Here is a 25,759-nt window from a genome sequence, read left to right as displayed (position 1 = left end):
GAGAGAAGGAATGGGTGACATTTCAGGTCGAGACCTTTCTTCAGACTGATGTCAGGGGGCGGGACAAAGGAAGGATATAGGTGGAGACAGGAAGATAGAGGGAGAACTGGGAAGGGGAGGGGAAGAGAGGGACAGAGGAACTATCTAAAGTTGGAGAAGTCAATGTTCATGCCGCTGGGCTGCAAGCTGCCCAAGCGAAATATGAGGTGCTGTTCCTCCAATTTCCGGTGGGCCTCACTATGGCACTGGAGGAGGCCCATGACAGAAAGGTCAGACTGGGAGTGGGAGGGGGAGGGGGAGTTGAAGTGCTCAGCCACCGGGAGATCAGGTTGGTTAAGGCAGACTAAGCGAAGGTGTTGAGCAAAATGATCGCCAAGTCTGCATTTGGTTTCGCCGATGTAAAGAAGTTTAGAGAATTCAAATAACTCTATATTGGCACAGAGCCACGCTGTTTACAACTTTGAGACTGCTTAGTTTCCAATATATGAAGTGTTGGAAGGTAGTTGCTGAGAAGAGGCTATGAGAAGGTGCAGCAGAGAGAACCCCCCCTTCAGGCAGCCAACTAAAATCTTGCCATTGAGGGCCATGGCTGAAAACACAAAGCCTGACTTGAGCACCTTGATAAAAAAATTAAGATGAATAAGTACCACGAGTTGACCAGCGGGAAACCACTGTTCTCTTAACAAATACAATCTTTCCAGCAGTTAAGTTCACTCAGTGCAAACAAGAGCTTCAGCAGGACATTTCCCCTCTATTTTCCCAATCAGCAGGAACAGTTAACAAGGATCCAAATTCTTCCTCCCGCAGTCAACTCAGCCACCACAGTTGTGCCTGCAAGCACCAGAAGGGAAACTATAAGCAAGCTCAACAACCTCTCATTCTGCAGTTACAATAATGTTCTTTACTTTCCGATAGAAATGTCACTGCTCTGCTTCTCCAATTCAATGCAAATAAATTAATGCTGATGTAGGTGTTCTGTTGTGACAGGACACCCCTTTATGCGAGCACGGAAAATATTGCTCTGTGTTTAAATTAAATGTGGTACTTTGGTCTCCAATTGCAAAACTGTTGCCAAGTATTTACTGCAGAGTCCAAAAGGGAATTCTCATTTTTACATAAAAATAGAGTGACACCAATAAGGAGTTTATGGACGGACAGAAATTCCTTCAAAATGTTGTTGCCTCTTCATCTTATTCAACAGTTAAATTTGAACAGCTTAACTGGGGATGGAGAGTTGGAAGATTTTACTGATGGCAGCAGTGGAACTGTCTCCCTGATCCAGGGCAAACCAGTGCACCCTAACGTTAACATTCTTGAGGTGTGCTGGATTGCTTTGTTGAGACGACTGTTCACAAGTGAGTTACCGATGACCCAGCACCAATCTGCATGGGATAATTTACCCAACATGTTCCTTCCAGTTTAACGCAGTAGATGGTGATGAAAACGTGCACCCATCTAGATGGTGGGAATTTTACAAATGGAAGACTATTCTTTAAGGACAGACAGAATAAAAATTGAATTTGTCTTATAAAGACCAGCTCAATAAAAAACAATGGTAAAAACATTCAGAATCACAACATTAATTTGCTAAAAGCAGGGGAAATTTGCAGGGAGGATGATATTAAATTGCAGAATTGCAGCTCCAAGCAACAGCACTCACCCTCTCAAGATCCTGTCGGAGGTGGGTGAAGAGCTGCAGCCGTCTGAACAAGACATCTTGCTCCTGCTTTGCCAGATTGTCCTCCTCATCCTTTTTGGGAGTGAAGAGAGGCTTGTTTAAATTGCTCTTCCTTTTTCCTTTCCAGTACTGGTAAATAAAATCCACAAGCTCCTCGGACAGCTTCAAGTGCTGGGACACTTCGGAGATGCTGACAAAGTTATAAAATTCGTCCTCCAGCTGTTGGAGTTTCTGCTTACGGAGACTGATCCTTTGAGCCTCTGCCCGAGTCTGGTCCATGCTGTCCAGAGCGCTCTCCACAATAGTGGGTTTCTCCTCCATCTCCGTAGTGGAATAGTCTTTGGTTCCCTCACCTGGCTCCTTGCTATTGTGCTTTGGGCAGTACGACTTGAACTTCACTTCGTCATTTTCCGCCAGTATGGTCTTCATTTCCAAACTGCGATCAAAAGCGCAAGTCACATGAAAGGCAGTTCGACAGTTCTTCACTGAACACTGTAGGTATTAACAAAATTAAAGCATAGTCATTATCGAAGACAGTATATTTCAGTCTGTCATGTAGACTGTAATACTACATCAGCTATTCCTTTGCAATATATCCATTATCCATAACAAGAGGAGTTGAGTACAGGAGCAAAGAGGTCCTTCTACAGTTGTACAGGGCCCTAGTGAGACCGCACCTGGAGTACTGTGTGCAGTTTTGGTCTCCAAATTTGAGGAAGGATATTCTTGCTATTGAGGGCGTGCAGCGTAGGTTTACTAGGTTAATTCCCGGAATGGCGGGACTGTCGTATGTTGAAAGACTGGAACGACTAGGCTTGTATACACTGGAATTTAGAAGGATGAGAGGGGTTGGACACATTAGAGGCAGGAAACATGTTCCCAATGTTGGGGGAGTCCAGAACCAAGGGCCACAGTTTAAGAATAAGGGGTAGGCCATTTAGAATGGAGATGAGGAAAAACTTTTTCAGTCAGAGAGTTGTAAATCTGTGGAATTCTCTGCCTCAGAAGGCAGTGGAGGCCAATTCTCTGAGTGCTTTCAAGAGAGAGCTAGATAGAGCTCTTAAGGATAGCAGAGTCAGGGGGTATGGGGAGAAGGCAGGAACGGGGTACTGATTGGGAATGATCAGCCATGATCACATTGAATGGTGGTGCTGGCTCGAAGGGCCAAATGGCCTACTCCTGCACCTATTGTCTATTATCTATCTAACTTTATACAAAGAACTACAGAGCGCAAAGTGAAGGAAATTTCTCCGAATCTTTAAAAGTCATTGGGATAAGACTCAGCTATGCAGTGATACAGCATACAATTTTAGGCATCAAATAATAGGAAAGACTTCAAGGCCAGGGGTAGCTCTCTGTGAAGAAAGGTGCAAGGGATGGGTGACTTTGGTCATGGGAAACGGCTGGAGAGTGGAGATTGAGCTCCTTTGAGAGGATGGGATTTAATTTGATGTTCAAAATAATGAGTTTCAAATAACAAAGAATAATCTACCTGCCAGTGGTAGTAGACCACTACTAGTCTAGTGGTAGTAGACTACTAGTACCACTAGTGGTAGTGGTAACCAAAAGTTACTGATTTAAAGTTAATAGCAAATGTTGGAAATACTCAGTAAATCAGGCAGCATCTGTGAAGAATCAGAGTTAACTTTCCAGATCAGTGTTCTCTCTCCATAGACACTCTTAAGCTGCTGAAGACTTGGGAGATATTTTATTGGTTTTCTATCCAATTTCTAGAACCTGTTGCAGTGATGTGGATAAATATGCAGCTTGGAGTAGAAAATTATAATCCACAACACACTTCCTGAAAAGGAGGTGGTTCAATAATCACTTTCTAAATGTAGTTGTGAAGTACTTAAAAGGGGAGATCCTGCAGGCTGCTGGGAAAAAAGCTGGCAGAGAGAACAAAGTGACCTGCTCGGTTGAAGAGGAAACACAAGCATGAAGAAGGCCCCAGTGGCCTCCTGTAACATGATTCCCCACCATTCCCCCCCCCCCCCCCCCCCCACACGCCCCTGTTCAACCTCCCAACACACACAAACACGTTTCTATGCCCCGACTACTAAAAACAAAACAGCCAATTCATTCACATCATCAAACTCCTGTGAATAGTGAAGCTGTTATGTGATAAGCTATTTACTTTCAGCAGGATATCCCTTGCTTTTAATACTTGCTTGTCCTCCTTCCCTATTTTCCACGTGAAAAATGTTAACTGCAGCCGCAAAGGTTAACATTTTAAGAGTATTTTATAAGCAAGATAATTCTCCGGTCTCAAGAGTGAAAGCCATTCATCTGCCCCACCGCTCATCCAAATTGCTGCCAAAATGCAGTCACCCAAAAGATACAAAAATGTGCCATGTTCTCTTTCACCATCAGTCCTTCTTGTCCCTCAGCAGCTGTACCCATTCTTTGTCTCCTCTTCTGGTGACAATTAATCTTTCGTACGATTTTGTTCCCACAAATATAGATTAAATAGTCATGCGATGCCACATCCAAAAGGTTACATCACATGCAAACCCAATAGGAGAGACAGTCTAAGAAATGCCTACAAGCCAATTCAGACCCACACCCAATTTCACACACCTGCACTTTGGCCTGCATTGCTCAATAGCCACAGAAGTCTGATTTCCACAGACCCCTCCCCACCTCTTCCCTTTAGCAAAGGAACAAAGCAGTCAAATGTTCTCTTGAAGCTATTCCCCCCCCAAGGAGGACTAATTGGCATAGAGCTGCATCATACCTGGATGCTTTATGCATTGTTCAACCAAGCGCAAAAATTAAATATACAAAAATATTATTGTAACATAATTTATTCAAAGCGCAGCCTTGCCGTATTATCAGTTTAGCCGGAACAACAGAAGTCACGGCCTCAGGAGGCCGAGATAATGGCCCGCAAAGTCTGCCTCAGAAGTCGGCTGTGGGAACGGATCTGCCGCGCCGGAGCTCCAGAGCCCTGGCCTCGGGCAAATTCGACCCTCCAATTGGCATGTAAGTCCCGATGAACGGCTGCCAAAGCCAGCCTAGGAGCCACATTTTTGGGGGCATTTCAAGTGCGCTCTCTTAATTTTGTCCGGATTCAATGAGGTGCTGGACCACCAGTTGCCAGAAAATTGGTGGTGGACCTGTGGAAGCTTTAAAAGGGGCACCCTCCCTCAATATGTTTTGTAAATGGAGCTCAATATATAAAACATTTACGCTGGAGGTTGGATTTCTTTCCTCTTGAGAACCAGCAACCAGTATCAGATGAGTAAAAGATAGATCCAGATGAAAGTTTCCTCTAATCTACTCCAGAGTCCCTCAGTTGTATCCTCAGAAGAACGCCCCACCTGTATTCCCAGTTGCCGCTCCTTGCAACTCATGGTCTTCCTGAATGCCTACTGATTGAGAATTAGGGGCTGCCCCTTGTCTACCAGACACTGTCAAGATAGCGTTTCTCAAATAAGGTAAAATTGGTTTAATCCTTGCTGGAAAATAAGAGTGTGATTATTATTTTCCAAACCTGTATGCAGGCTCCAGTCTTCTCAGTACACAAGCTGCACACTAATGCCCATCTGCTAGCAGGAACATGTGATATCTTTGTTATGGGCTCCATCTTTTCTGGACAGCCTATGCTAACCTAAATAAACAAGTAAAAAGAAAAGTGTCAACTAAACTGGACTGATTTTTCTTTTTTTGAAATAAATGTCACACGTTAAGATCTTCACAAATACACACAGGGACAAAGGATATATTATCTTTATCTCAATATCAATTCTGCTTCGCTGAGCAGCAAAACAAAACAAGCATTTTTATTACTTTTCCAAACCCAAGCCAAATCTCCAGAGAGTAAAATAATGTTTATCTTGGCTCCAGCCAATGGCCATAATTTTTGAATATAATGCAAGAAATATACATCACGAATGGACTAAGTCACAGAGTCACAGAATCGTACAGCATGGAAACAGGCCCTTCGACCCAACCTTGACGACCAAGGTGTCCCATCTACACCAATCCCACCTGCCTGCACTTAACCCACATATCCTTCTAAACCTTTCCTATCCATGTACCTACCAAGCCCTTGATAGCCAATGAATATGACTATCCCTATTCTGGTGAAAGAAATTGGAGCCAATTACGATTCTATTTAGATTTTTTTGGCTATAAAGTGGCAATTTGCAAATGCTGTTTGTTACATGCACAATAGTTTATCTTGCACTTAGAAAATCACTTTAATATGCAAAGATCATTACACCTTGATTAAAATCAAAGCTGTCCATGAAAATATATTATAAAGTGTAATATTTTAAACAGGATGCCAGTCAAATTGAGCTTTTGCTGGTGAACATCAACCAGAAGCTCAGAATTCTTAACATATTAAAAACTACTTAATTACTCCTTCTAAAAAGACAAATTTGCTGTAAAAAAATCCAGACATTGGAAAAATGATTATTGTACCCTTACATCAGTTTAAATGTTGAAACTTTAAAACTCTAAACCTGATAGAAGTATATAAAATTATGAGACCTGATGTAAGTATAGAAAATTCTGAGAGGCATAGATATGGTAGACGGTCATAACCTTATTCCCCAAGGTGGGAAAATCAAATACTAGAGGACATAGTTTGAGAGGGGCACAGTTTAAAGATGTGTGGGTCAAGTTTTCTTTTCACACAGAGGGTTGTGAGGGTATGGAACGTGTTGCCAGAGTTGGTGGTTGAGGTAGATATTCCATTGGCATTTAAATGGCTTTTCGATAGGCATATGGATATGCAAGGAATGGAGGGATCTGGATTATGTGCAGGTAGATAAGAGATGGTCTTGGCATGATGTTTGGCACAGACATTGTGGGCCGAAGGGCCTATTCCCGTGCTTACTGTTCCATGTCAACTGTTTCATGAACTTATTTTTTTAATCAATGTGGCTACCATTGAATCTCTGACAAAACTGTGTATCGAGGAACCTTACCTCAGGAATCCATAAAGCACAACTGACATGTACCCACTTTGTCCCACTGCGAGTGGGCTTCATGGCTCCACCTTTCTTGGGGCACAGCAGGCATTTCGGCTGGACACCTAGTGCACAGGTTCGACATAGCCAGCTGCCTTCAGGGACCTTCAGAATCCCATAACAAGCCTGTAACAATCACACAAGGGGGAATTGAATGTGTGCTTGAATGCATTCTCAGTTGGCTTAAGTGTGCTCTCTCTCTCTCTCTCTCTCTCTCTCTCTCTCTCTCTCTCTGACACACACAGGACTCAGACATACCCGTGAATGGCAAATTTCAGCATTCACGGCCAGATTACGCTGCATCAGTTAAAGCAAACCTCACCACCATCATTGTCACTTGTATGGCTGTCAGTGAGATAAGTATGAAGACTTGGAACAATATTGTTCTAGTGGCTCAGCATTCAATAATCATTAACGTTGTCCAAATACTGACAGTTAAATAGTGCCATTCTCTCCTACTTAGCAATAACTAATAGTCTTGAGATAGTCAAAGAGATAACAGAGCCTTCACAGACAACATCAGGTTTCAAATGTACAGAAATACAGGGCAAAATCATGCATCTAACTGGACAGTTCGCTGTTCAAATATGGTTATTCTGGATAAATCAGGCATTTTTCATTAACATTGAGTAACGTGCAGTAAAATAGGTACGAGACCAGAGATAAAGTTCAAATGAAGAATCAAAATGTAATTTTAAGTTACTGCCCTGGAATCTTGCACTACTAGAGAAAACAGTTTCTATCAAGCTCTTTAGTCCTATTAAACTCTTTTATCATTTGAATAAGGTCATCGCTTAATTTTCCATATTTGAACAAAACCAAGGAGATATTTAGCTTGGAATTGTTTCTACAGCAAAAAAAAATCACATTATCATGGAGATATACATGATCTCCCTTTATGGGGAGAAGACCCCCCTCCCTTTATGGGGAGAAGACCCCCCTCCCTTTATGGGGAGAAAAATGGGGTTGCAGACCTCCCAACATTTGATTTTACAAATTCATAATTTTGATGTCCAAAATTCAGAATTTTACATCAAAATCAGCAATTTCAGCAAAAAAAAGTATGCACGCCAAATGCGCGTACGCGTTGCGCTACATTCGTGTGTGAAAAATGACTATTATTTCCAACGGTCTGTAGTTCTTGGACTACATGTACAATGCCAGGCCTATCATGAGTATATTCTGCTATTTATAGAAAGGTTATTGAACAGAAATACTTTTACAACACAAAGAAAAAAATGTTTTGTTTTGTTTTTTATATTTTGCTTTTTCCTTACACATCCCAATTCTCTTGGTATTGAATAAAAGAACAATGGTCATAAAATGTATGACTAAGTTATGAAGAAAGAGTTTCATTTAAAACTGCACATACCTAATTTCATTGAAGACATACTTGCTCCAGTGGTCTTCAACAGCAAATCACAATGGTCCATGTCCCCCCACCAACCCTCCCCCCTTTCCCCAGACCTCCACTACCCCCTCCCCTCCCCTCCCCTCCACACCCCCTCACTTTTCACTCCCTTCCCCAGCCTCACCTCCCCCCTCCCTCCCCCCACCCCCACTCCCCTCCCCCCCTGACCCCCACACCCCCCTCCCTCCCTCCCCCCACCCCCCTCCCCCCCAACCACCACACTCCTCTCCCATCCCTCCCTCCCGCATTCACCCACCCCATCTCCTCTCAACATCAACAGGCATCACGCTACGCGGCATGGTCTGGCGAGCCCCGGCAAGCGACCAGGCCAGGCCAGGTGAGGCATGTGTATTGCGGAAAAATGTGGGGCAAAATCGGAATGGCGGAAATGAAATAAGAAAGCGGAAACTCTCCACCAAATTCGGAAGGGTTGGGAAGTCTGGGGTTAAGAGGGAAAGATAGATCAGCCATGATAAAACGGTGGAGTAAACTTGGTGGGTCAAATCACTTACTTCTGGCACCTATGACATGACCTTTTCTAGCATTTTCTGCTTTTATTTGGGATGTTCATAAATGTCAATTACTATCCTTGGTACTCTCTCTTCCTTCAAAAGACTATTCACCAATAAAGATTCAGATTCCTTCTGCTAACGTTCCAACTTCACTAAAGCTTTCTTAGACCCATTTATAATGCACCTTAGTCCACCTGCTCATCCTAAACCACCTGCACATATGCTTATTTGTTATTCCTATTGTAATGCAGTCCAATTACGCAGTCCAATTCTTTTCATGGATGGCTTAATAACAGCAGGACACACTCAACAGTTCTTTGTCACAGGCATATTTTCCAGTTGAATGAATTAATTCATTCAGTGAAACAGTCACAACATGCATGATTGCATGTAATCTTACCTGATGGACGCATATGTTGCATTTGTCACAGAAAACCATCTCATTGCCATCTTCACCATCTGGAGACTGACACACATCACACACCACATCTTCATCATATTCAATCCCGAGACCTTCTTCTGTTTCAATGGCATGGTTCATATTATCGTCACATCGCCGCTCCAAGTCTTCCATGACCCTCTCCATGGTGAACTCATCTAATTCAGCCATCCCTGCCATAACCAAAAACAAAAAGCAATAATATTGTGCAAGTCTACAGCATGCATTTGTTATTAAGTTGACATTTTCCCAACTACTCCCAGTTCAACAGGTACCAATTGTTGTTTCAAAACAGCCAGGCAAGGAGGTTCCATCCAACTTTATTAAGACTCTAAAATTATTTTGGGCCCTGCAGCACATCAAATGAATTAAAACATAAGCCATGATTTATTTTTTGTTTAAAATGGTGTTAATGTCCAAGAGAAAGCAGTTAACAATTTTAGCAGATTTTTTTGGTGCTTTGAATTCCAGAAGATGTTACAATAATTTAGATCCTAAAAACAAATCAATGACATACAAAATTGGAGTATGATGAATGGACAACATTAAACAACGGCCTAAGATCTTCCCAAGTGCTTTGAAGCATTTGTTAATACCCAGGCAATTTTAACCAATTGCTGCAGGGGGTCGACAAGCAGTTTGTTATATTAACAGCTCTGAAGAAGTGACACCAGAAGCTTCATCTGCTTCTGGTTTTCTCAGCATGGATCTGTGACATAGGACCTGCTCGTTCAGTTTCCAACAATGTCTCAATGTCCATCCATCTACTGTGATTACAGGCAAATACTAAATTTAACACTCATATACTTTTCTCCCAATAAGAATCCGCCTCTCTCTCACACACTTTTCATAATATAGCACTTTCACATGTATTTAATTTGTGTAGTGGGATTCAGAATACAGCGAGTATTCTTCAAACACTTATCCTGCTGGTTTCTCCTACTTGAGAACAAATTTATCCAGTCATTTATTAGCATAATCATGAAGGAACTTCATAAGAATATATGCTCCTTGTGTTTGATTTATGCATTGCTGAGATATTGCACTTGTGCCTTCAATACCAAAGCTTGATTTACGCACTCATATTTTTGGAATAATGCACTCAAATTTAATGATGACAGCGCAGTCACAAATATGCTTAATTCACACATTTTTGAATTACGTGCGGTTTTCATGCACGTAACCCCCGTATAAAATGCAAGGTAGGTACCTGTATACATTCAGCAGAAAGTGAATATAAGCCTCTCTTCATAGCTCACTAATCAGAGAGATGTAATACTATCAAAGTATTAAAGTTCTGCTGCACTAAAGTTGGTAACTTTGCAGCATTTAGTGAATATCTCACCCAGGTTCACAAGCTATTGCATTATCTTTTCAGGATCAGAAAGCCACATTCAATTTCCCTTTGTACTATAAAAGGCACCCCTAACCAGAGGAATCTCTGACCAAGCGCAGACTTTACTTGCTCAGTGTGTTGGTAGAGGAAATCTCGGTGGAGAATGGCAACATAATTAGTCACGTTGCCATCCCGGCACACTGGAACGATAGGATAACACTGAATATCTTTCTCAGACAAGATTCTGGTTTTGGGCAGCACAGTGGTAGAGCTGCTGTCTCACTGTGCCAGGGAACCGGGTTGGATCCTGACCTCGGGTGCCGTCTGTGCGGAGTGTGCATGTTCTCCCCGTGACCACATGGGTTTCCTCCGAGTGCTCCGGTTTCCTCCCACATCCAAAAGGCGTGCGGGTTTGTAGGTCAATTGGCTTCTGTAAATTGCCACTACTGTGTAGTGGGATAATTAGTGCGAACAAGTTATCAATGGTCAGTGTGGACTCGGTACGCCAAATGGCCTATTTCCATGCTGTGTCCTGAAACTAAACTAAATTTTGGGATGGGGGCAGAGGTATGGGAAGAGCTAGTGCAGGACGAGGTTAAGAAAGTCAATCGTTTTTATCTCTCAATTTTATAAGTGGTGGAGACACTAAGATACAAATATAAACGGCACTGCAGATTAACAATAGAAAGAATAAGGGGCAGGTAAATGATATGCGGAGAGACTTAACGTTTGAGGTTGATAAGTTTTCATTGGGACGGTGAAAGTTTAACTGTAGAGTTTAGTTTTGAATTGAGAGATGCAATGCGAAAACAAGCTCTTTGGCCCACTTAGTCCGTGCCGACCAGAAATTCCCCATACACAAGCACTATCCTACACACGAGGGACAATTTACAATTTTGACGGAAGCCTAATTAACCTACAAACCTGTACGTCTTTGGGACGTGGGTGGAAACCGGAGCACCTGAGAAATCCCGTGCAGTCACAGGGAGAATGTACAAATTCTGTACAAACAACACTCATAATCAGGATCGAACCCTGGTCGCTGGCCCTTTAAGTCAGCAACTTGACCACAGTTCCACTGTGCCGCAGTATTTTCCATGTACTTCCGTGCACCTTGTATTTTCCCTTGTTCTGGGTGTGATCAGGTTTGCTGTGTATTTTGAGAATACAACAACCACCACATCTTTCTTGGGTTCAGTGAATTTGGGTACAGAGTTTATGCATCTCAAAACCCAAAGTTACAATTCTAATCAGGCTGACAATATTCTACATTTCACATCAAACTGACCATTTCGCTTCTTTCCCTGCTGTACATAAGAATCCTATCGAGATCGACTCTGAAATTCAATCTCATTATTAAGTGTTGTTACCAAGACAAAATACATACAATTCAAGAAAGATTACCAATAAAAGACCGAGTTCTGGAGTATCTCAGCAGGTCGGGCAGCATCCCTGGAGAAGGTGGATGAGTGATGTATTGGGTCAAGATCCTACTTCAGAATCTGAAGAAGGGTCTCAACATGAAAAAATTAGCTATCCGCGTTCTCCAGAGATGTTGCCTGTCCTGTCGAGTTACTCCAGCACTTTGTGTCTTTTCTTGTAGACCAGCACCTGCAGTTCCTTGCGTCTATTAAACATTAAATTGGCAAGTGCGTGATTCACAATGAAATGCCAGGTCACGAGTTTAAACAGATACCCAGACTTTATTTTCCACTTTTCTAATCGCAACAAGATAATTTTGTGAATAAAAGATAGCAACTGTTGATTTTTAAGAGAAAACGACCAAAAATATAGTGTCTGAGCATCAAGGGAGCTCGAATCAAGATTTGTTCTGTTGCACAGTGGACCTGGAAGAGCTTAATCTTGAGTTGGTTCAGCAGCACCAACATTCATAATACTGTGTACAAACATTCATTCCTTTTGTATGAAACAAAAATGACATACGAAAAATTGCTTTGTGCTTGAACTAAAATATCTTTTCCTGAAATATTCAAAATGTGATTATTTGGAAAAACCTTATTAAAATCTGTGAGCAACTCATGAATGTGGATTGGCTTGTCAATTATCGAATTAGGCACTGCTAGCGTGCCTGTTTCACACCAACTGATACTTTAATACTATAAAAGAATTTAAGTCCCAAATCAGTTTGTAATACAAGTAAATTATAGTACTTTGTATTATTGCATCTGTTCAGTAATACATATATCGCAAAGGATAACCCAAACTACTTTTTCTTTGCAGACTTTCAGCAGATTAAAGCTCAAAGCAGATTAAAACTAAAATAGAGTATCATAGTGACACAGCAGTAGAGTTGCTGCCTCACAGCGCCAGAGACCCGGGTTTGATTCTAACTATGGGTTCTGTCTGTACAGAGTCTGTACGTTCTCCCTGTGACTGTGAGGGTTTTCTCCCACATTCTAAAGATGTGCAGGTCTGTTGGCTTTTGTAAATGGTCATTAGTGCAGGATAGAACTAGTGTACGGGCGATCATTGGTTGGCACACTCAGTGGGCCGACGAGCCTGTTTCCACGCTGTATTTCTAAACTAGTCTCAGTAATGGTAACCATGATTCAACCAAAATTATTCGTTTAAACCCTACTGTGTCACTAATATCCTTCATGGAATTTAAATCTACCAACTTGTACACAGCCCAAGAGACTCCAAATCTAGCAATGCTGTTGACTCCTGACTGCTTCCTCAGTTCACGGATGAGTTAGGGATGGACAATAAATGCTGGCATTGGTGTTGAATGTCCAATGAACAAATACAATTAAAGGAGAATATACCATAAAACTGCATTTACCAACTAATCTTGGAATATAACATTTCAAATTTAAAATGACCTGGTTTAAAATGGCCAAATGCATAAATCAAACGCGAGGAGCATGTATTCTTATGAAGTTCCTTAATGATTACGCTAATGAATGACCAAATGGCCTAATTCTGCCCCTATATTTTATGGCCTTGTGTTCTTGTGGTCGGGACCCTTCTTCAGTCTGAAGGTGGTGAAGAAGGGTCCCCACCCAAAATGTTATCTGTCCATCTCCTTCCACAAATAATGTCTAGCCTGCTAATTTCTTCCAACACTTTGTATTTTATACCCAAGGTGAAGATGGAGGCAAGACACATGCCATTTAAGAGGTATCTTGGCCTATCACCTTCTATGCACTTGAATTCCAAAGCGTAGAAGGTGATAGGTCAAGTGTCGGTGAATGGCATTTGTATAGATGTGTGTTTGTTAGATCGTATGGACATGGCGGGCTGAAAGGCCTGTTCCTGTACCGTAGACTTGAGGTGTGAGACCTTGCAGGTTACAGCTCTTCAAGTACACATTCACATACTTTTTAAATGTGATGAGGGTTTGTGTCTCTTGCATCCTTTCAGGATGTGACTATTGAATTTTGAGGAAAGATTTGACACACGTGGAAATGAAAAAAATGGTATTTATATAACGTCTACGATGTCCGCGTAATGTTCCTAACATCGACGATGACCTCAGAATTTTCCAAAAGGTTTAGCTGTTAAAGAAGTAAATGTGAAGCAAAGTTAATGTTGTCTGCAAGAAATGCAGCAGCCAATTTGTGTACACAAAAAGCATTTAAATGATTACCAGATAATCTGATTTAGTGATGTTGACTGAGATTAAATATCATCCAGGATATCAGTGATAACATCCCCCACTATTGTTCAAAATAGTGCTATTGAATCTTTAAATGCATGTGAAAGACTAGGCAGAACCTTGATTTATCGTTTCATCCCCTGTTATTGCATCACTCTCTCAGTAGAGAGCTGCAACATCAGCCTGAATCTCTGTCAATTTTCTGGACTGGGACTTGAACCTATAACCTTCTGACCCAGAGACGAGAAATGCACAACAAATGAAGGGAAAGGGGAGCCAAATGAAAGGAGCAAATTAGCCAGTACATCTGTCAACAGAATACAAGCAAATGGTCAATTTTGGAGGGTGTTACGAGAGCAAAGGTACTGAATGGTGCTGGGCACTTTGACTTTCAGAGCTTTTTGTAAACAGTTAGAAGTGTTAGCTTGCTTATAATTTTTTTTTTAAACCGCAAAATTGACTCATTTCTGCCAAGGCAACTATACCAGAGCAAACAACCACAGTAATCCCACAGTTAACTGGGAACCAGCAACTTCACCATCTTGGAACAATTTTTTATTACCTGGCACTACATCTCTCGACACTATATGGTATCAGTACTGCACTGCGCATTTCTGACAAAAGAATTAAGGCAAATAGCTTTCCTAATTTATGGAAATGTTTTCTGAATAGAATCATAATTCCCTATTGATAATGTTGTCAGAGGAAAAGGATTTGGAATTTTCTACACGAAATCAGGTAGATTTTATATTATGTAGGTGATTGTATGGACACAACAGGTTCAAATCTACAGCAAGTGCAAACACACAAGAATAAAAAGAATCAGCAATTGGCCAATCTTCTCGAAACACATTAAAGTTTGGAAAATCATTCTGTGCCTACAATTCCACTGTAAGCTTCAAATGTAAAAACAAAGGTAAATTCTCATTCCACATCAAATTATCTTGCAACCTGTTGCATCAAAACGGGTTTTAGCTTCATAAAATTGGTCATGTTTTTCTATATTCCTCTGGATTAATTAGCAGCGATACTTTATCACGCTCAATGTCACAGTAAGTCAACACCATTTTTGGGCTTGGCCACAATGGTCAGATTTCCATATAAACAAATGCAGAGACAAGATGTGCATCAGATCATAACTCCAATATCTTTTAGGATTTGTTTGCTTTAAAATAAATCTTTCCTTGTGAAAGACTCCCCTGGCACAGCATAGCAGCTGGAGCCTGTATTCCCCGCAGTATTAGAAAATGTAGCACCATAGCCTTCTTAAGTACTAATTAACAAGCTCTAGTTCCGCAAAAATGTAAAATAGCTACACTGCGCTTGTTGTAAAAAGAACACCAGTCTTTCAAGTGGTTTAAAATTTGTCCCATCAATTAGCATCTTATAACAGAAAATACATTTCAAACTTGCTCCTCATCAAACACATCTACGCAACTGTTTTGACTGGTTGCATGATGGTTTGGTATGGCAATTCCAATGCACAAGAACACAAGAGGCTGCAGAGTGGTGGACTCAGCCCGGTCCATCAAGGGCAAAGCCCTCTGCACCATTGTAAGCGTCCACACAAGGAGCTTATCATTGAGGATCCCCATGTCCTCCACACTACTGCCATTGAGTAGGAGGAGAGACCCTGAAGTCGTAGAACAACCACCAGATTTGTGAACTTGACCGACACAACCCACATCCTACCTTTTGCATTTAAGAAGGGTTGCAAGCAAAAGCCTGGGAAATATAGACCAATGAACCGAACATCTGTGGTAAGCAGGTTACTGCAGAGGATACTGACGGATAAGATATATGTGCATTTGGATAGACAGGCTGATTGGGGATAGTCAGCATGGTTTTGTACGCGAGAGATCATGGCTTACAATTCTGCTTGAATATTTTGAAGAAATAACCAAAAAGGTTGATGAAGGCAAAGCTGTAGACGTTGTCGATATGAACTTCAGCAAGCCATTCGATAAGGTTCCGCATGGTAAGCTGCTCTGGAAGGTTAGAGTGCAGGAGTACATGGAATCAAGGAAGAGCAAGCCGACTGGATAGACAATTGGCTTCATGGAAGGAAACAGAAAGTGATGGTGGAAGGTGGTTTAACAGATTGGATGCCTGTGACGTGGTGTGCCTCAGGGATCAGTGCTGGGCCCATTGCCGTTTGTGGTTTATATCAACGATATGGATGAGAATATAGACGTCAATATTACTAAGTTTGCAGATGACACCGAAGTGGATGGTATTGTAGACAGGAAGACAGTTATCAAAGATTACATTAGGATCTTGGTCAGTTGGGCAAGTAAGCTGAGGAATGGTTCATGGAGTTTAATACAGATAAGTGTGAGGTGTTGCATTGTGGGATGCTAAACTAAAGCAGGACCTTTACAGTGAATGACAATGCCCTGGAATGTATTATAGAGCAGAGAGATATCGGAGCGCAGTTAGTGTAAGAAAATAACGGCAGATGCTGGTACAAATCGAAGGTATTTATTTCACAAAATGCTGGAGTAACTCAGCAGGTCAGGCAGCATCTCGGGAGAGAAAGAATGGGTGACGTTTCGGGTCGAGACCCTTCTTCAGTCTGAAGAAGGGTCTCGACCCGAAACGTCACCCATTCCTTCTCTCCTGAGATGCTGCATGACTTGCTGAGTTACTCCAGCATTTTGTGAAATAAATACCTTCGGAGCGCAGTTACAAAATTCCATGAAAGTGGTGTCACAGATAGATTGGGTAATGAAGACTTTTGGTACATTGGCCTTCGTCAGTCAGGGTATGGGGTACAGAGGTTGGGATGTTATATAACAGTTGTACAAGATGTTGGTGAGGCTGCATTTGAAGTATTGTGTTCCATATAGGAAAGATGTTGTTAAGCTGGAAAGAGTGCATAGAAGACGCAGGAGGATGTTGGCAGGAGTTGAGGGCCTGAGATATAGCAAGAGGTTGGGTAGACTAGGACTTTATTTCTTGGAGAGCAGTGGCTGAGGGTAATTTAGTAGAGGTGTATAAGATGAAAAGGGAATCGATAGTGTGAATGCACAAAATCTCTGCCCCAGATTAGGGGAATCAAGAAGCAGAAAACATAGGTCTAAAGTGAGAGAGGGAAGATTTAATAAGAAACTGAGAAGGGGCTTTTTCAACAGAGGATGTTGGGGATATGGATCGAGCTGCCAGAGGAGGTAGCTACTATAACATTTTTTAACATTAAAAAAACTTGGACAGTTACATGGATAGGAAAGGTTTAGCGGGATATGGTCCAAACGCAAGCAGGTGGGACAAGTGTAGATGGGGCATCTTGATCGCGTGGGCAAGTTGGGTCGAAGGACCTGTTTGCCTGCAGTATGACTTTACAAATCTATTCCATGGACTTGTTTTTCCAATTGTGATTTGCATGAAGGCCTTATTTTTGCAGTCTTTATCAGTCTTGCATAATTTCATTTGTGTATCATTTATGTACCATTTATGTTTTGTGTATTGTTGTGAATCTGTGAAGCTGTTGCAAGCAAGATTTTCACTGTATCTGTACCTCATCGTACTGGTGCATGCAACAATAAACGCGACTGATTTGAAATTAGTCATATTCTGGATTGAAATCTGAACTTTAATGTTTTACAAAAATAACTAAAACAGATTCCATATTTTACCATGTGGCATTAACCACACAAACACTATCACAGTGAAATTGTCTAACATAGCACAAGTCACCAATAAGTTTCTTGTGAATCCAAGCTAAATATTGGTGAAAATGCATGTGGTGAGTGAAATTGCTTTTAGTTGCCTGTGTTAAATGTATAATCTCATAGTAGTTACTCACTGCATTGACTCCTGGAATACCATTCCATCATCTTCAATGAAACAGAATTTCAAAAGCAGATAAATATACAACATGACTATATCACTGGCAAATAGACACATATTACCCCAAAATTGGCTGTTCTACTAATACAATAGTACAATAAAATAAATGTTAACTCTGTACAAACAAGTTTCAACTCTCAGACCTCCCAAAAATTGATTTTACAAATTCAGAATTTTGGTCCAAAACTCAGAATTTTACATCAAAATTCATATGGCACGTAATGCAACTTTTCAGCAAAAAAGAACTATGCAAGCCAAATGCGCGTACCCGTTGCGCTACATTCATGTTTGCAAAACGGCCATTATTTCCAACAGTCTGTAGTTCTTGGACTACATGTACAATGTCAGGCCTATCATGAGTATATTCTGCTATTTATAGAAAGGTTATTGAACAGAAATACTTTTTACAACACGAAGAAAAAATTGTTTTGTCTTGTTTTCTCTATTTTGCTTTTTCCTTACACAAAATGTATGATTAAGTTAAGAAGAAAGAGTTTCATTTAAAACTGCACATACCTAAATTTTCATTGAAGACATACTTGCTCCAGTGGTCTTCAACAGCACATCACAACAGTCCATGTCCCCCCCCCAACCCCCACTCCTTCCCACTAGCCTCCCCACCACCCCCATCCCCCCACTACCCTCCCTCCCACTCTACCCCCACTCCCGATTCCCCCCTTCCCTCCTGACTCCCGCTATCCCCCCCACTCCCGCTTACCCCCGACTCCCCTCCCCCCTTTTCCCCCCACTCCCGCCCTCCCCTCCCCACCTTTTCCCCTCCTCCCCCACCCCCCTCCCACCCCTGTCCCCTCCTCCCCCACCACCCTCTCACCCCCGCTCCCGTCCCTCCCCCCTCCCACCCCCACTCCCCATTCCCCTCTCCCCTGCCCCCTTCCCTCTCTGGCGAGTCGGGGCCAGCGGCGAGGCGAGTTGAGACGAGTCGGGGCCAGCGGCGAGGCGAGGCCAGCGGCGAGGCCGGGCGAGGCCAGCGGCGAGGCGAGGCGAGTCGGGGCCAGCGGCGAGGCGAGTCGGGGCCAGCGGCGAGGCGAGTCGGGGCCAGCAGCGAGGCGAGTCGGGGCCAGCGGCGAGGCGAGTCGGGGCCAGCGGCGAGGCGAGTCGGGGCCAGCGGCGAGGCGAGTCGGGGCCAGCGGCGAGGTGAGGCCGGGCGAGACCAGCGGCGAGGTGAGGCCGGGCGGGGCCTGCGGCGTGAGGCAGGGCGAGCAGCGAGGCATGTGTTTTGCGGAAAAATGTGAGGTGAAATCGGAATGGCGGAAATGAAATAAGAAAGCGGAAACTTTCCGCCAAATTCGGAAGGGTTGGGAGGTCTGAACCCTATCAGTGTCATTCACATATTATTATGCTACAGTATTAACCGAAATTCAAATCCTATACCTGGAAAAATTGCAGATGTTTGAGAGCATCTTTTATTGGAAACTCATAACTATATAAACTTGCGTGCTTCACAACATTCCCAAGCATATAATAACCAATGATCTAATTTAGAAGTGCTGTCACTGTGTCACTGCTAAACCCATCATTGCTCCTAGCAGAGGAAGGATATTAAGTTAACATGATGGAGTGAGATAAATTACAGACAAAGTGAGATTTAGTCGGGGCACCATTCAGAAATAAGCAGGGGGTATTCTCCTGGTGTTCAGTGCCACACTCATACCTCAACCACCAGCAGTTATGAAAATAGATTACTTGGTCTGTTAGCACATTGTGTTGAGCTGAGCTGACTGCTAGGATTCCTACATTAACCCGTGACTGCAAGCCAAAGTACATCAACCACCATAAATCACTACGGGTTGTTGTGAGAGACTCATATTCACATACTGGTTTATAAACCTCCTGTAAAAGAGGCTCTTAAATACAGCTATAAGGGAGACAAGATACATTTACATTCGGCACATTAAAGACATACCCATTCCTCTGAATTCTTCATTTAGCAGTTCAAGCCAGGCCACATCCATATCATCTAGATCATAGCGACACACGCTGTCAGCAAGTGTGCGGATGTCCACATAGCCAAGTTCTGGCGGCTCAGACCCCGAAGAGTGAATATACTTCCTTGGTCTTGAAAATATCACTGCTTTATTCTTTTCATCAGTTACTCTGTAAATGCAACAAAAAAAAAAAAAAAGGTTATATGCTGTCTGTTCCTACGTCTGGAGTTCCATTGCACCAATCCTCCACAGGAAAACTAAAAAACATTCAAAGACACAGAAAACATGATGTTTCTAAGATGTCCTGTGGAGCTTTAACTGAACAAATTCTGTTCACTGGTTTCCAAATACCTCATTAGGGTGTACTCTGGTGGTTCCCTGCATTTTTGTTCAAATATTAGAACAGTTCAGAAATCAGGCAGTAATTAGTCTGGGTAAGGTGTCAAATATCACTCCGTGGACAATTTTAGGTCATTATAAACCACAGGAGAGGAGACGTTTGCATGCTTTAGTTTCTTCTACATCCAGCAATATTAAACATAAATTAAAGTCTGCAGTTTAATGCTGGATATTAAGAAAAACTATTCAAAAGAAGTAATCAGCTTGTTTCTCGTGAACATTCACTAAACCACAGCCATGCAAGTTACTGAATTAAAAACAGGAAATGCCAGCAACACATGTCAGCGGAATCCAAAATGGAAAGAGTAGTGAATATTTCAGCTGAAATCAACAAAAAATAACTAGTCAGGATGCAGGTCAGATTCCAATTGCTATGAGGTGTGACAATTATGACATGGGTTGGGGAGGGGGTTGGGGGAAACATTTTTCAATCTCTTACCTTGCCGGAGATGCGATTGTTTTCTGGATCGCATCTCCGTTCGCTCTGCGGCCTAACATCGTGCAGCTGGAGGCCTTGCCTGGGACTGGCTTTGACTTAACATCTGAGCGTGCAATTCCTTGCCTGGGATCTACGCTCCAACACAGCCTGCGGACTTAACATCAAGGAGCTCGCAGTCTCGGGTTGAGACCGGTCGGGAGCTCCAAAAGCTGCACGAGGTTCGACAAGCCCCGACCCGGGGTAGATGGCCGGCGCAGGTAGAACATACTTGGCTAATAAAGTACTATTGTGATTGTGATTGTAAATTTCATGTGCATATAATTCTTTTTTACTTAAGGGATAAGTTCCATTTGAGTTAGCATCCTCCATTCTGTGGAAGCTATAAAAGTTCCTTTACACACACTGAGCAGTTCAATTCCTCGGCATTGCATAATGATCATATTATGGCAGAAAACAATTTAAACTCTCCTAAGCAGTGAGCATCAGGAAAAAAGTGAAAAGTTTCCAACTAGCCGAAACGATACAGATAATGTTTTCTGTATCTATACAAAGTCTTACTTAACAGGGAACAGCAAAGAAAGATGACCTAACATGTCTCTGACAGACCTCCCCCTCCCCTCCCCCCCCCCCCCCCCACCCCTCCATTAAACTCCACAGGCCAAGTCTTTTATTTATGCCACAGAGAACATTGGATAAAACAAAAAAATGAAATAATAGATAAATTTGTACCAAAAAAACTAGTGAAATATATTCAAAAAATCAAAATATTAAAAAATGCAGGGAACTAATCACCAGGGAAAAGCTACCCTCCACCAATTGTGTCATGGTTTCTTTGATATCCACTGGAGACAAGAGACAGGTTTTTGATTTAATATCTTATCCAGAAAAAGGCTACCTTTGACAGCGCAACACTCCCTCAACATCGCATCAATGTGATTTTTTTACACCAAATCCCCAAGTGTATTGTAAGTGAAAACCATTCTAAAGGGTTGGGGGGTGGGGGGATCAAAACTTTCTCGAGCCATTAATGTGCAAAAGTAAAACACATTTAAGTTGCCATCAAAGTTAAAAAGAAAAGCCAAAACATAATGTACAATTAGCATGATTTCTTTTTGCTGTGCCAGGTCTCGGGTCTATCAGTAAGCAATTAAAGAGAGTGTGGCAATTAAAGAGAGTGTGGCAATAAATCCTGGGATGAATTAAGTGTTTCAAGGCAAGGATGGTTTATGAAAGTCAGATGGGCACTGAGCAACTTCAGTCCAATTCCCCGGAGGTAAAAAGATTAGTAGCTATGGGCATTATTGTCACCAGATATCTCAACTCACAAAATAAAACATCTGGCAAGGATCTATACAGGTGACATGTGTATAAATTTACATATTATAAGGTTTAGAATATTTTAAAACATGGCATCTTGGTTTGAAACAGTATGTACAGCCTCCGAAGGAGGCAGAACCAAATTTAATGGCAGCTTTCAGAGAATAATTGGGTAAATACATGAAAAGGTAAGTTACACAATTAGAGGAACAGCACCTCATATTTTGCTTGGGCAGCTTACACCCCAGCAGTATGAACATTGACTTCTCTAACTTCAAGTAGCCCTTGCTTTCCCTCTCTCTCCATCCCCTCCCCCTTCCTCCCATCAGTCTTACTGTCTCCAAATACATTTTATATCTGTACCCCCCACTCCCCTGACATCAGTCTGAAGAAGGGTCTCGACCCCAAACATCACCCATTTCTTCTCTCCAGAAATGTTGCCTTTCCCGCTGAATTACTCCAGCATTTTGTGGCTACTTTATACAAGACTATGCAGAATGAGAAGGGACTGGGGCAAATTGGACAGTTCCTTCAAGAGATTTCCCACGGTGCTCTATTATTTTATGATTCTGATCCATAAAGAGATTATAAGCCTGTACAATAGACTTGGTGGAAAGGGATGCCAGTCTATAGTGCAACGAGAGTACCTGAGACAAGCAATGGGCCTGGAGATCTTCAATTCAACTACAATTTACTGTCTCTGTTAAAGTCTCCAGAGGCTCGGAGCAAGCCCATAGTACACCTAGTACCTCAAATATAGGCCACCTGGGGTCGAATAACAATACATCAGATATCATTTCATTTAGGATACCCCCCTGTTGTGTAAGGTCTATTTTCTGGCAACTAATGAAAAAGGCCAATTTAATTCACTTAACAAGGATAGCAATTGAATTATTCCACTATTGTTAGCAATGTGACCTCAAGAAGAACTTGTATCATTACTTCACTATCTGAAGAATGAACTTAGCCAAGACTCCAGTCCACCAATTGCAACTATTTTCAACCTCAATGGTTGTGCATCATTTTTATTCAAATCCTAAATTTTCTTAACTTAAGTGTCACTTTCTTTCTGCCCGATGCAAATACATGTAAATAGGATGCTCAAACTAAATCGGATTCCAAATAATTTCTGGAACTGTAGTAACTTAATACGCGGTTTACAAATGGCTCTTATTACTGAGAAATCAACAGCCGTTCTAAATGACTGCATTTTTTGGACTTATTCTTTGTTACCTGGCTAAATCTAGCTCTTGGACTAAGTTGCTTCACAATAAAGTCGCAATAAGGACATTTGCGCAGGCCTGTTGACAAATGCTGAATGCAGGCAGACTGCATAACTGGGCTCACCACAGGGAAGCTGAATATGGTAGCACCCAAGGCAATATAACATTCCATGAGAGTACAGCCACACACTGCACTAAGCTTTCTGTGTAAACACACACGTTTTCAAATAATATCATGGGGGAGGTTTCAAACATGAAACCTCTATCTCAGTTAATTTGTAGGTGAACTCATCAGTAGTAATCACCTCGCCTGATCAGAAGATTCATGCCTTAAAAACTACCGTGGCTAATTTTCTCATGCACGCAAGATGAGTGCGTTGACATGAACCTTCTGACACTCACTTGAAGCCAGTTCCCATTTTTATTGGAAATGAAACTGTTGAGTGGATATAAATAAATTAGTGGGAAAAAGGGACAAAGGCACCCTCGGTCTTGGATTATTTCCTGCAATTAACCAAGTTGAATTCGCTCTTACTGCAAGCAGCGAAGGAAGATGGGAAGGGGGAGGGGGAAGGGGGTGCGCTAGTGCATGTGCGTTAGGGAAACCATTCCAGTTCCAATGGGCAACTGAGGCACACAAAGGACAAAACCCCAACTATTATCATATTATAAAGTGTAAAGTTTGCCTGGCCTACCTTGGTTTTGGAGCTTGTTTATTAGTGCCATGTATACCGAGATATAGTGAAAATCTTTATTTTGCATGTTATCCAGGCAAACTATTCCATACACCAGTACATTAGGTAGAGCAAAGGAGAAAAAGGTACAGAATATAGTGCTACAGCTATCTGCAGAGGAAGTGCAGGCAAAAAAAAGTACAAGGGCTTCAATCAGGTAGATTGGTTGCTCAGCAAGCTCTTCTCCACATACAAAGGTCCACTTAAGAGTCTGATAACCAGGGGGAGGAAGCTGTTTTTTTTAATCTGATGGTTTCAACCATCTGTATCGTCCACCTGACAGGTGAAGAGGGGAGAATGACTAAGGTCGTCATTGATTATGTTGGCTGATTTCCCGGAGTTGCATAATGTATAGATGAAGTCGATGAGTGGGGTTGGGGGAGGAGGCTATTTTGCATGATGAACTGGACTATGTTCGCAACTCTCTACAATTCCCTACCATGCTGTGATGCATCCAGATAGGATGCTTTCTATTGTGCATCTGTTGAAATTTGCTCGAGTCTGAGCTTCTAAGGAAGTAGAGAAGAGGCATTGTTGTGCTTTCTTGGCGTAACATCAATGTGGTTGGACCAGGACAAATTGGTGGTAATATTTGTTTTGTTATTGTGATTCCTTTCTGTAAACTGCTCCATTACAGCTACACAACTAAATAACAGAGGCTTTATACTTGAGCCTTGGGTTCAGCCATTTTAATTCAGGATCCTCTTGGCTACTGCCTCATGGGTATTATATCCTTGGTACTGCACCACAGAGCGTGCTATTCCCATAACATCCCCCTTTATTTACAAAACAGATATGTACAGGAACTTTACATGTATAGCAATAAATTAACTTCTTCCATGGCATCTTATTTCACTGAGTCCAACATGTCTCCAACAGTCCATTTTCCAACATGCCTTTGACAATCCATTTCCGTGGTAGCTTCCAAATTCTCCTTCCTTGGATCTGCGACAGTTCAGTGCTCGGAATTATCTAAACTTTGAACACCACATGCCTGGTTCCTCATTATTTGGGCATATAATCCTGCAGATAGCGTGGTTTTCGAACGCATCTGCCAGATCTTGTTGTCAGGGTTTGATGCTCCCTGGGGACCGGTGACTCCATGTGGGAAACAGTAGTGGCACATTGGTACAGGTCCACCACCGATTTTGCATGGGGCATCATATTGGCTTGGATGAATTGGGCCGAAGGGCGAGTTTTCATGCTGTATGAATCTAAGGCTGGAGACGCAAGGAACTGCAGAAACAGTTCCACCACCAATTTTCTGGCAACTGGTGGTCCGACACCTCCTTTAATCCGGAAAGAATTCTGAGAGTGCACTTGAAATCACCCCCAGTTGTTCCCCCAAAAATGTGGCGCCTAGGCCGACGTGAAGCGACCGATCTTGACATTATCGGAACATCCGCGGCCGATTGGCGGGTCAAATTTGCCCCCTGCAGCTGGAGCTCTGGAACTCCAGCCCAGCCAGAGTCGGCAGATCGGCTCCCATGGCCGACTTCCGTGGCTGATCAGTGGGTTGAAATTGTCCCCTGCGGCCAGGGCTCTTCAATGCTTGCCCAGCCAGACCCGACAGATCCATTTCCATCTTTGCAGGCCGGTATTGCGCTCCCCCAGCAGCCTCGGCAGTTCATTCGACTCCGCTCGGAGGTCATGATCTCTGCTGGTCTGGCAAAACGGACAATCCAGAATGGTTCTGGAACAAAGGTGCCAGAAAATCGGTGGTGGGTCTGTATAGTATTACCCAAATCCAAGCCCTGTTAAATCAGCTTGAATCTATGAGCCATTAAAAAAAAAAATGCATAATGCTTTAGTTGTCTACATTTATTTCTTATCATTAAATGCCATGTGTAAACCCTATGTCCAATGACTAAATCT

At 42.3% G+C, this 25,759-nt stretch overlaps 1 protein-coding gene across 1 annotated transcript in view; it reads right to left on the bottom strand.

The window, feature by feature from the left end:
* Positions 1 to 25,759, bottom strand: part of LOC144596323 (protein Jade-1-like) — a 124,031-nt gene that overhangs the window by 16,814 nt on the left and 81,458 nt on the right. The window contains 5 exon segments of the mRNA XM_078404573.1: positions 1,661 to 2,170; positions 5,175 to 5,291; positions 6,619 to 6,786; positions 8,984 to 9,195; positions 19,751 to 19,941. Of these exon segments, the coding sequence (XP_078260699.1) occupies positions 1,661 to 2,170; positions 5,175 to 5,291; positions 6,619 to 6,786; positions 8,984 to 9,195; positions 19,751 to 19,941 (1,198 nt within the window).

Source organism: Rhinoraja longicauda, chromosome 1, assembly GCF_053455715.1.
Source record: "Rhinoraja longicauda isolate Sanriku21f chromosome 1, sRhiLon1.1, whole genome shotgun sequence".
NCBI lineage: Eukaryota > Metazoa > Chordata > Chondrichthyes > Rajiformes > Arhynchobatidae > Rhinoraja > Rhinoraja longicauda.
This window is presented reverse-complemented; position numbering and strand designations above follow the sequence as displayed.